General features: G+C 38.3%; 1 protein-coding gene across 1 annotated transcript in view; it reads left to right on the top strand.

Moving 5' to 3' along the window:
• The window catches only part of LOC131074228 (uncharacterized), a 64,977-nt gene that overhangs the window by 28,985 nt on the left and 23,291 nt on the right, over window positions 1-12,701 (top strand). Inside the window, exon 3 of the mRNA XM_058010805.2 lies at window positions 3,463-3,577. Within this exon, the coding sequence (XP_057866788.1) occupies window positions 3,463-3,577 (115 nt within the window). The remainder of the gene's footprint in view (window positions 1-3,462; window positions 3,578-12,701) is intronic.

Here is a 12,701-nt window from a genome sequence, read left to right as displayed (position 1 = left end):
TCAAGGATTGCTTTACAAAATGATAAGAGGACCAAGGATGAAGCCTAGATCGTGCAAGGAGTGGAAAGAGGAATTTCACAACTTGAAAGATAGGTTCAAGGGTGCATCACATCAAGACTTACATCGTCAAGATTTTCACCTCATCAAGATATCCAAGGGGTGATTGTAAGGATCAAAGACATCAGCACCAAAGGATGCAAGAAAAATCAACAAGGATTGAAGCACCATAACGTGGTAGCAAGGAAATGTTCCAAGTTCAAGGAAGCACAAGATTCACAAGAGCAAGCACGAGCGTGTACGTGCTAAAAAGAGAAAATTTTCACAATCTTGAATCTTGAATTTCCTCTGGAAATCCAAGAATCATTGCCAGTACATTAGGGAGATAGTTCCAGAAGAGTTAATCAAAGTTAGAAAGACCAATCCCCAAGGATGATGCAATTTGGGAATATCTCCTACCTTCTCTCATTTCCTCCATCATCACTGTAGGAGCTTGGAAATGTTGAGTATCAAGAGATATGTATCAATCACCTTCAACTTATGATGAGTTACAAGGATCAACTAGATTAGGTGGCGCCCAATCATCACTTATCCAATCACATCATTCCAAGATAAGGCGTCCAGGTTCAATGCACTTGACTCATCCATCAAGGCAGTTAACTACCACATTTGGGCACAAAGTTCAATGTACTTACCCTCACCATCTATTGGTGAATAATTCAATGAAGGACATGTGTCCCATTCAATATAATTTTGTCATTGGTCAAGCATTAAAGGCTTTGTAACGGGTGTAATAAACCCTAACTAGGGTTTCTATCTTGTAATCTTGGCCATTGATCGTGAATCAATCTAAGCCACTCATTGTAATGAGAGCACTATATAAGGCTCCACTTCTTCATTTGTAAAGGTTAATAGTTAATAGTGAATAGTTAATAGTTTAAGAATAATTCAATAGCAGATAGCTAGAGTAGAGTAGGAGGAGAAGGCAAAGATTGTTGCTAAGACTTTGTTGTAAGAAGCATGTAAACTTCATTGAAGATATGGTGAAATTCATGTGTTGATTCAACATTTGCATGCCTCTACTTCTCATTTAATCTTCATGTTGTTTAGATGAATGGAAGAACTTTGTGCATGATCAATGGTGAAATTCGTACATCCATACTACTAACACCTTGCTGATTGTAAAGTGTCTTGCATAGTCAATTGGATCTATCTTAGCCAAGCTTAATTTCAATTATCACTCCTCCATTGATATGCTTCACCTTGGGGGTGTCTATGTTTGTAGTGGTGATTTGAAAATCATAAGCTATCCCTAGAAGATTGCACTAGCCTTGTGGAAATGTTCGCTGCATGTCAAAGCAAAGCTTAGTTGAGTTTCATCAAAGATTGTCCATTGCTCTTACATTCCTAGGATCAGAGTAGCTTCCTAAACCCTATCCTTTTTTCCTTTTTCCAATTAAGCTAAGTAGAATTCCATGTTTCAGCAATATTCAAGCATTCAAGATTCAACGTAAATCCACCTTGTCGATTCTAGCAATATCACATCATACACACTGAGTCTATTGAAGAGCACATCAAGACCTGGCATTCGGAACCTTGGAGTCGTCCCATTTGATCACATAGTTGAGCACTTGGGAGGATTTTGTTCAAGAGAGGATAAAATACTTAGTATTTTATTCTGTGCTGCATGGTGCATAAAAAACACATCAAGACACCTTATGTATGGCAAATCCATGTGTGGGACTCATCAAGTACTTGTGGCGAGTTTGGCTTGCAAACTTGCCTAGTCTCAGTTTTATTGAGTGGTGAGTTTCCACTTGAGCTACTTGTTTTCTATTTTTAGTTTTTAGTCATGAGTACTCATCAAGTTGGTGAATCTGTAAACCATTATTTTATATAGTTTTCTTAATTTCTGAGTGCTTGCAAGGTTTGGCATGTTGATTTGTTGAGACTTATTTTGTGTTGAGTGTTTGAGTTTTTGCTTGAGTTACTGATTATTGATTTTTACTTGTGATAAGTTGGTGAGTGACTAAACTTTTATTTATACAATGCTCTTGGTTCTATTTATCAACTTGTAATCTACATGTTGTCTCTTGTTAGCAGGCGCTAAGCACCTTTCCCTTATATGCTAGGGGTAATTGCTATTTCAAATTCACCTAAGACTTTCACATGGTTTCTTTAGTTTTCAATTTTGCTAGAAATTCATGTAAGATACAATAGTATAGGACTACCCACTAGATGGGCTAGCCAAACTGTTAGGATGGACAAATACCAGGGGTTTTACCAAAATTTGAGTCTTCTATGTGGCTACACTATCTCATTCACTTGACTACTTGATGGATGCTTTCTTTGAACTTAGTATGTCTCCACTCAACCACAACCTCATGGAAGCTCTCTTAGAATTTCCCACGAGTGAGGAATAAAGTGCGAGATTTTCTTAAATGTCATATGAACATTCGGAGATATAAGATTACTAATACTCTTCAGGAACTGTCATAGTCACTAGGCATTTAGTTTATGGGAATTTTAAGCAAAGAAATCTCATCAAGTTTTGTAGCTTGTCTCCTTGTAAACATCTTTTGACTTACCAATTGTGCACCAATTTTCCTTTTTGTATAAAGGGAGTTTCTAATACTGAAAAGTTGACACAATTTCTGAGTCAAAGGAGATTGTTAGAGTAATAGCTCTCAATATGTTTAGGATTAGTCACATTATATGTCATATTTTAATGCTATGCAGTCAGATGGTTAATACTCAACAAATAAAACTTAATATTGTGGTGGATAAATAAAGTCTTGACACTGTATATAAACACAATCCTTCATTGATCTCTCTCTCTCTCTCTCTCTCTCTCTCTTATTGTGTGTTAAATATGGAAGTATATCTTAACTCGTAAACAGCGATCATCCTTGTGGAAATCAGTTGTCTCTTCATTTGCCTTAGGCCATTTTGAATATTCATCATTTTTTAAACTTTTAATGTTTAACATTTCTGGACTTGCATAATTTATAATATTTTATCCATTACGACATTTGTTGGTATCAGCTTGTTGTGTGATTAAATATAAGTACCATTCTCATTCATGTTTGTGTGGTTTTAATAAATCTTGACTTTGCAGGGGATTGGTTTACAGCACATCAACTTTTATTTGTCTATGTGCTGTTTTTTGTGTATTCCAAATGATGAGGCTACCTTTATAAATTCACAAGGATAAAGACATGTTTTTAGTAGCCTTCTGTCTATTTATCAGCTATCATTTAATCACTGTTGATCCACCAATTCTAGTTGCTGCTTATATGATCCATGAATACAGAATGTTCGCTTATACTACTGTTCTATAATTAATTGTGGAGCTGTTTTATTTCAAAATTCAAGTGCATCAAGTTTCCTAATTTTGTTCCTGTATACCGTCCTCCTTCCAGCTTTTTTTTATTAAGCTTTTTTTTGCTATTGAATATTCTACAGGTATGTAGTGAGGGCAAAGGCAGGCGGAAGACAGTCTACTAAAGATTCAACTGGGAGAGCACCAAAGTCTGGAGGGGCTTCCCTTCGGCGTTACAATGAAATGGCCTTGAAAAAGGTAGTGTTTTTAGATCCACTTTATTTTTCAAGTATCTGCAAATGTAGAATTCTAGAGAGGATTTTTGGATAATGGAAATACTAACATAATCTAGTGGCTATTATTAGTGTGTCTACTTGCATACTTGCATACTTGCTGGTTGAGCAGTGCATGGTCTACATCTTTATTGTTGTTTAGGGTAGAGATGCTTGTATTCTCCTATATGCTTTCATTTTTCTTAATATCACATAGTTCTCCTTTTGAGTGGACTATTTTTTTTGATAACAAACATGTGTGCATCTGATGCCTTTCTTTGTCTTGCATTTAATAGTGGCTCCGGGGAATACAAACATGAAAGCTTTGAATCTCCAAAATGGTATCCAGCAAACCAGGAACCTTTCATAGGGATTTTGGAACATTAAGGTATTATAAAAGCTTCTATAAACTCTTAAGAGTGTGATCAGAAACTGCTAAAATTGATAATAATTGAGTGTCAAGGTAACACATGCACCAAAAACTCTGTCAATTTTGAAGCATAACTTTGGGATACAAGCCCTTGGAAAGGTGTTAGGATCATCATTCTTTCTGGTAATACCATTTCTTAGAGGTGCCAATGTACTTTTTAGGTTCCCTCGCCTTTGATTTTATGACCAATATACATGAGTGAAGTCAGAAGAAGAAATGATTACTCACAGAAATTAGTCATTTGAGTGATGATTGAGTATTAAATACTCTATGTAGTGAAAAAGGCCACAAAAATAAAATTCCTGTGTAATATGACATCATAGACTCTTCAATTACATATATAGAATATATTGAGTATGGAATTGGATATGGAATATGATCCATAAAACTTGGGTTTATGACCCTAATGATACATCAAACATGGATTCCTATGTTAACTCTACACATGCTATTCTCATGAATCACTGCCCTAATAATTTGTTAGCAATCAAAAGTATGATATGTTTAAACCTATGTTCCTTGGGGATACATCCAGTGCATTTTTTGACATTTCCTTGTATTGGGCATGTTCCAGGGATACAGGGATCCCTTGGAAATGTACCCCTGCCTTTCCCAGTAAAACAAATTTGGCCATAATTTCTTGAAAATCCAGGGGCTTCACGGGGATGGCTAGCTGTCCCTGAGATAGTTGGGACATCAATGACTTCCCCTATGTAAGGAAGTTAAGTGGCAGAACAATTTCCTACACTAACCTTTAGAGGAGGGCAATGCAAAAACTTTTATAGATTGTTACAACAGTTACAAAAACTTAATAGAAATAGACATAAATAACATTCATACCACAACACAATGATTTATGTGAGGAAAACCCTTTTGGGAGAAAAACCCCACACTCCAAAAGCCACCCAATAAATTATTCAGAAATCAATAACAGATTACAATATACTTGTAGAGCAAGCTCTTCACAAAAGTACCACTTGTGTGTATTGCACACCCCGCCTTGTCATTGACAAGGGAGCCCCTCTCATTCTGCCCTCACGTGAGAAGTGATTCATTCTGTAATTCGAAGCCCTAGTTTGCATTTTGACCCAAGGCCCGAAATTCAAAAGGAAAATAACTTAAACTTAAAATCTTGCAAAAGGAACAAATAGTCCGAAATTGGAAAACTTAGGCATATAGCGACCAAAGGGGTCTGAGATCTCACGATTCAGTCAAAATACCTGAAGTTCATCAAAGAAAGGCGATAAAGTATTAAAGAAGTTCGCACGAGGACCTTGGAAGCCGAAATTACAATGCGAGCTCACAAAAAGCATTGGTAGGCTGAAAATGATGAAGAATTTCCAAATCGCACCATTCACTCGCTTAGGCCGAAAATCATTTTCAAGTTCGCAAAACCTCTTTTAGGCCGGCAACTTAAAGCACAAATTGGCCTCTGAGGCCGATTTTCAAGTTCAACAAAAGCACAAAGCGGCCTCCTAGGCCGAAATATGAGAAGGTTCGTGCAAAAGGGCTTCAAAAACCGAAAATAGAACAAAAACTCGCGAAATCTCCTCAAATGCCGAAAAAAGATTCAACAAAGGCATTCACACAAAGAGGCCCATTTAGCCAAAGTCTATTGTCACGCCAAAACAGTCAAATATCTCTCGTTTTGAGTGAATAGCCCGAAAATCCTTAAGGGCGAAATGCGAATGAACAAAATCGTGCATAAGCCCTCATCTAGCCGAGTTTTAGGAAACACATGTTCAAACGCAGGCTTAGAGTCACACATTTTTATCCAAGCATCCAAACTTTTAGTTGAACATTTTTGAGCTCAGGACCAAAATCGCACAGTTAGATCTAAACGCTCGAATTTGTAAACCCTCCAAGTCACGCGACCAAAGGAAATCACGCTTTTTGGATAGTAGGACGGTTTAGGTCCAAAATTGCTCCTTTTCTTAAAAGTGCCCGAATTTGAACAGGGAAACAAAAGAAAATCTTCCATTTCACCAATAAGGCTCCGACTGATATCACGCAAAAGACCTCAAGAGCCCGAAATTCATCAAAGGGGCATTTTAACAAGTCGCATATTTTGGCCAAATGACCTGAAATTAGAGAAGGAATCACACAAATCATCCAAGGCCCGAAATTTGGAAGGCATTATAACTTAAACATTTAAAACTACAAAGTCCGAAAACTCAAAGGAGCTAGGCATTTTAAAATTTCTCCCAAAAACGTTGAGAGGCCCGAAATTCGACTTTGAGAGCAAGTAAAACATGAAATCAAGTCTCTCAAGACACCAAAGTCGGCCGAAAGTGAAGGCAAAGACATTTTATAAACTTAGAAACATCTCTCATTCCAACTCCATGGACCGAAAAGTCAGGAGAGCAAAATAAACATAAGTTAAAGATCATCTTTCATTTCACACATTGAACCCGAAATTGCCAAAAGGGGGATCATAACGTAAACAGTAAATCTCTCAAAACACCCCAGTATGCTCGAAATTCTAGGACTTAGGTGATTAAAAAAAGATAAAATCACACGAAAATTCACAATGGTGGTGTTGAAATGGAAAGCTAAAATCTCACATTTTAGGTGAAGCATTCGAAATTGGATATGCTTTTTTTAAAAAAAGAGCTTAAACTTAACATCTCGCAGTTCACCTCTTAGGCCTGAATTTCGTCTAAGTTGGAGAGCAAATCAAGACGAAGGATCAGATTTCACATTTGAAGAGAGACATTTAAAAGATACATTTTACAAAGAGCTTCTCAAGCCCGAATTCCATCGAGACGAAGCCAGACGTTAAATAAAATTTTATTTGTCGAATTAATTTAATTAATTTTTCAAATTGATTAATCCGAAGTGGAAATTGATTATTTGTAGGTCGAAGGCGTTGTCGGGAAGAACCAGGAGAAAGCCTGAAACGTCAAGGAGCCTCGATCAAAGCTAGGTGCTAGAAGCTGGAGAAGAAGATGTAGGAATGCGAGTTCGGAACCAAGCATTGGGAAGCGTTCAATTGGACCCCAAATTGAAGTCCACCACCTAGACCAAAGACCGAAGAACATTTAGAATGCAACAAATATGCATTCTCAGGATACACAGCTGGATTTAATTCCAGAAATTCAGTTTAAAAGACTGAAATTGTTTTATTGTAAAAAGCTGCCTATGGGTCCCGCTTAAGATATTTTGAAACAAAGTGGAACACAGGTTAGTTGTGATCAGTTATCCCCAACTACCAGGTGGACCGAGTTAAAGCCAAATAGTGGTAGGTAGTTGAGAAGGTGGTTGAAGGGATAACTGAGAATTGAGTGGGCATGGGTTAAAGCTGCCATGCTTCCGGAAGGCAAATCAGGGCCCTGTTGACGTGTATTTTGTACACCATCATACACAGAATAAAATACCTAAAGGCATCTTATCCTCTCTTGAATAAAGTCTCTAACTGCTGAAGATTCGCATGAAGGATCAGTTAGGATGACTCCAATGTTCTGGTTAGTAGGGTCTCTACGTGTGGACAAGCTCGCCGTGGTATGATGTGATTTGCTGTATCCTCAAGGGGTCTTACGCTTCCGAAAGCCTAAGATTTTACTAAACTAAGAAGCTTTTTTAAAAAAAAAATGACAAAAGAGAAGGGTTTTCAAGAGGTCTAATCTAGTCTAACCCTAAGAATGACTTAGTGTGAACAAGACTTGGCAAGGTTCTACCAACTTCAATTTTGCCATAAAATAACAACTCAATTGAAATTGATGCGATCTTCTAAGGTAACAAAATGATTTTTAACACATCAAAGATCAAAGACACTACCACGAAGGTACATATCCAAGATACAATAATGATTGAAGTTTAAATGATTCAGGTATTCTCCAGTCGACCATGCAAGGCGTTCCTACAATCAGCAAGAAGCTAGTGGTTTGGATTACGAATCCTACCAAAGATCAAGTCTCACACTATGTCCTTCAAATTAACACACTACTTTGATTGAGCATGATTCAAGTAAATTGAACAACCATGAAGATAACCAAGAAAATTGCAACAAAACACCATAACTTCAATATTTCATTGATTTCCAAGTCATCATGTACAACAATTGCTTGAATTCCTTTCCTCAAAACTCAATCTTGCTACAAAAATAAAATTGCTTCTAACTCTAATCTCTAATACAACAAACTCTCTGATATCTAATTATCTTCAATGAAATGAAAATGAGGGTATAAATAGCATCCTCAATTACAATGAAAGGTCCAGATTGAAAGTAGATCAACGGTCAAGATCATGACACCTAAACCCTAATTAGGGTTTGTTACAAATGGCCTCCTTTTTACTGAACAATATTAAATGCATAGCCAAATATTAAATTTGGCACAAAAACCTAGGAGACATAAACCAATGACAATTAAGGTGCCATGTCACCTATAACAACCTCTCATCTAGAATCTTATTCCCTTTCCAATGTTCCTTTTTAGCATATGCAATGAATCTTGATACGATTCCTTCAATCTCAGCAATTGGAATCTCGGGAAGATTCTTCATACTTTCTTCCAAGTGGATGACCTGATCAAATGCATCTAGAAGAGCTGCGTCCCAAGTAGATTCAAGTTCCTTTGTTCTTTCAATCAGGAGCATGGTGGCAAACATCTGATCATATTGCTCGTCTGTGATATTAGTGTCCTTAAAAAAGATGACCTTGATTCTATCCTCTAATTCCTGCATATCCACATCTGTCTCAACCTCGATCCTTTTGCCAAGAATGGTACGTAGTACCTCAAATACTCTGTCCTGGATCGGATTGATCACCTCCTCCACTTGGCTACATCTAGTACTGATGTCCTCAAAGAAAACACTCTTCATATGGAGTAAGGTTGACCATTGAAGCAAACTGTGAGGTCCTCCATCCATGATCTTTTCCTGCGCTAAGACCTTCCTTGATGTGTGTCTAATTACTTTCAAGACAGGAATGATAACATCTTTGGTATGGGCAAATGCGGCTACTGTTATCATCAAATTGTGGATTATCTCAAGAACCTGGATAGCTTGATGAATAATCTTCATCATCCTTGTTACAAACTCTACGACAACTGTATGAGATTTATCCATCCAAGTACTCGTACGCTGGACCATATTCCTGAATCTTTCCGCCTCATTGATTGATTGAAGTGGAAGTGCTTGTACTGGTGATCTAGCTGGATCCTGACGTCCTAAAGGCTCATTGAGATGACTGAAATATGTCCTCCATGCACCTCTCTCTCTCTCAAGCTTTCTATTCTTCTCCATTTCTTCTCTAAGCTTGTCTTTCAATGCCTCAAATGAATCAGTGGCATCATCCAACGTCTGCTCAGCTGTGGATGGTCCTAGCTCAAAAGTCTGTATATCATATTCCTCTGCTAGGATCTCACCTTCATATTTGTCTACTGCCGGTGTAGCTATCTGCAGTTTTCTAGATCCAGTCTCATCTCGAATCATCTTGGACATCTTGGTAGCCTTCCTCTTCTCTGTTACTTCGTGAGAACGTCCAACAAGGCTTTCCAAATCAATTGCATTATCTTCGTCTTCTATTACGATCACCTTGGTTAATCTTTCCTTCAACCAATCTGGGATAGCTGATCTTGTCTCTTGAACTTGAATTTCCTTATGTACTATTTCTTCTTGTCTGGGAGGAGATGTTATTTCATTGTCTTCTCTATCTTCATCTAGCTCATAATCTTGGAGAGATCCATCTGGTGATCCTTGCGGTGCCTGTCTTCCCTCCTGCCCGTCGTTCTGTACCATCGACTCCATGGATTCTTCCACTTGAAGTGTCCTTTTCTCTGGTTGAGAAGATGTACTGGATGATCGATCTCGGTTGGCCTCTTGTTTCTTCTTGGAAGATTCTCTCTTTCCAGGTCTCTCTTTCCTCTTCGAACCTCTTGGATGGAGATTGCCCTCACTGGCACATCGAAGGTTACCTTCACCTGAATTTCTAGGATTAGGATTGCCTTCACTTACACTAGCTCCACCTTCGGCTGGTTTCTCTTCCAAAGTGAAAGTCATAGCTATGCCTTGCTCTCTCAACTTCTGATGCTGTACGTCAACCCATCTGCGAGTACAAGACAAAACTGGAGCCATCAAAGTATCTAGATCCACGACCTCAGGCTCATTCCAATCCAACCTTATTGTTTTACTTTCTCGATCATAGGATGACTGGATATGTCTGCCACTGTCCTGAGCTTGGTCGGCCACTCTGTAAATCTTGCATTTCTTGATGAAATCCAAAGGCAATCTAGAATGCATTTTTCGTTTCACTTCAAGATCATCTAAGAGATTCATCATAAAATCTTCTATTTGGTACTCATGCTTAAACTTCCTACCGACTGTCTCCTCTAAATGTCCATGTGGATCAAAGCTTTCTCTCAAAGCAAAGGTTGAAAAAGAATACAAGGCTAACTCCTTCTCTGCGTCATCCATAGCTAAAGCATTAGGACATACCTCAACTGAATTGCCCAAAATGATAGGTACCGGAACTCCATTCCCATGTCTGTGTCTGAATGCCTTCGCATACGCTGCCAACTGTCTTGTTACTTCAAGTAACACAATTCTGTCTGTCGGATATCTCGGCAACATGTATGGAGGTAAAGGACATCCATGCACTCTAATATAAGTGAACTTCGGAAATTGGATAAACCAAGCACCGTACCTCTTCACCAATTTCTGTGCATCCTGAGATAATCTGTTGTGAATCCCACCTTGCAACGTCCTTGTAATGTTCATCGTGAAGGTATCATTAACTAACTTGTAGTTGCTTCCTGGCGGATGATGCAAGTGGACATAGGAATCACAAACTCTGACCTCGCCGGGTCCTCTTCCAATCACTCCTCTGTGAGGTAGTCTTGCGTACTCGAAGCTCCTGATCAAGGCATAAATGACATATGAACTCATGTGGAAGGACTTGGTAGCCTTGAGTCTCCTCAACTGTACGTCCAAGCAATGGCTAATTATTCTAGCCCAATGAATTATTCCTTTACCCTGAACTATCACCTGAATGAAGTAGAACATCCACTTTTCAAAGTAAAAAGCTTGAGGTGCACCTGTGACTCGGTTGAGCATTGTAATCAAGTCTCTGTACTCCTCCTCGAAATCAATCCTGTGTGGTGTGTTCGGGATCTTACTCAGGCGAGGACGACTCTTGAGTAACCAGTTCTTGTTGATGATGCTTAGGCAAGCATCTGGATCATCTTCGTACATTGACCTGGCTCCTTCTATGCTCTTGTATATCATGTCTCTGTGTCCTGGAAGATGGAAAGCTTCACTTATAGCTTCCTCTGAAAGGTACGCCAAAGTGTTTCCTTCATTGGACACGATCGTTCTGGACTGAGGATCATAATGACGAGCACACTCGATCATCAACTCATGACACTGTACTGTTGGAGGGAAGCCGGCCGCCTTAATGATGCCACTTTCAATTATCCTCCAGGCGACAGGTGATGGCTTGCCAATGTAAGGGACATCTCGAAATTTCTTCGTGCTGAAGTTGCCCAAGTTAGTATCTCCAATGTTGCTCCACTTCGACACGATCTTGGTCTCTACTTCTTCGGTCTTTTGATCTTCCTTCATGAGAGCTGGACGACTGGTGGATACTCCCGCCTTCGGGGTCGCCATACCTACACAACATTTCATAATGAGAAACTAGATCTTGCAATAAATAACATAGATTAGAGAATAATTTTTTAGGAAACATCATGATAAGTCTTAGAGTTATCATTTCCTAAAAAACGATTGAGCCAGGAATTCAAAATTCAAAATTCAAAATTTAAGCTATGACGATCTGAAATTAAAATTAAAGCAATAAAACCATATCGCCATACCTCACTAGAGAACTAACTCTAGAATGCAAAATGAATAAAATTCGCCTAGGCGAAATTGACGTTAGATGGTCTTCAACGTGATCTCTTCCTCAAGTTAGCAACTTCGCCACCTTTGATATGCCCTTGATGTGATCTCCAATGCCTTGGACAAGCTTACACAAAATGAAGCTTTAGGTTCGCACCACCTTTGATTGATGTTTACGTCTTCCTTTGATGAAATTCGCACCACCTTTGAATATAAATTCGCACTTCTAACTACAACTCGCACTTCTCCTTCAAGATCGCATGTAAGAGATGATAAATGATGATGTGAAAATGACAATTCTCACCTCCCTTTATAAGCGCTCATACCACCCATTCACTTAGGCCGACTTGGTAATTAATAAGGCAATTTAAAACGATTTTTAAATAAATAATAATGGCCGACCTTGATAAAATAAACCAAATCCAAGCGCTCCATTTTAATTTTTTAAATTGATTAATAATTAATTATTAAATGCCTTTATTATTATTTAATAAATTCGATTTTTTTTACAAAGGCAAAAATAATTAACAAATGTCAAGCGCAATATTTAAATGCTAATTAATTGAATTTTCAAACTTATCGAATTTTCTAGCATTTAAATAAATTCAAAAATGTGCTTGAGCGCCAAAATTTAAAGATGAAAAAATGCAAACCTCATCGCCCTGGTCCCTGACTGAGGGACAGGAGCGATCCATCATCTTGGTCTTGATTCTTGCATTTTTGACGTTCAAAGTCTCCATCTCCACGTTGAATTTGCCATTTTCGTTGGGTTCTTCGAGCTTGATTGATTTGCTTGTGTGAACGAGTGCCCTTTATGACCATTATCGCCCTGGTCCCTTGGAGA

Source organism: Cryptomeria japonica, chromosome 8, assembly GCF_030272615.1.
Source record: "Cryptomeria japonica chromosome 8, Sugi_1.0, whole genome shotgun sequence".
Taxonomy (NCBI): domain Eukaryota; kingdom Viridiplantae; phylum Streptophyta; class Pinopsida; order Cupressales; family Cupressaceae; genus Cryptomeria; species Cryptomeria japonica.
This window is presented reverse-complemented; position numbering and strand designations above follow the sequence as displayed.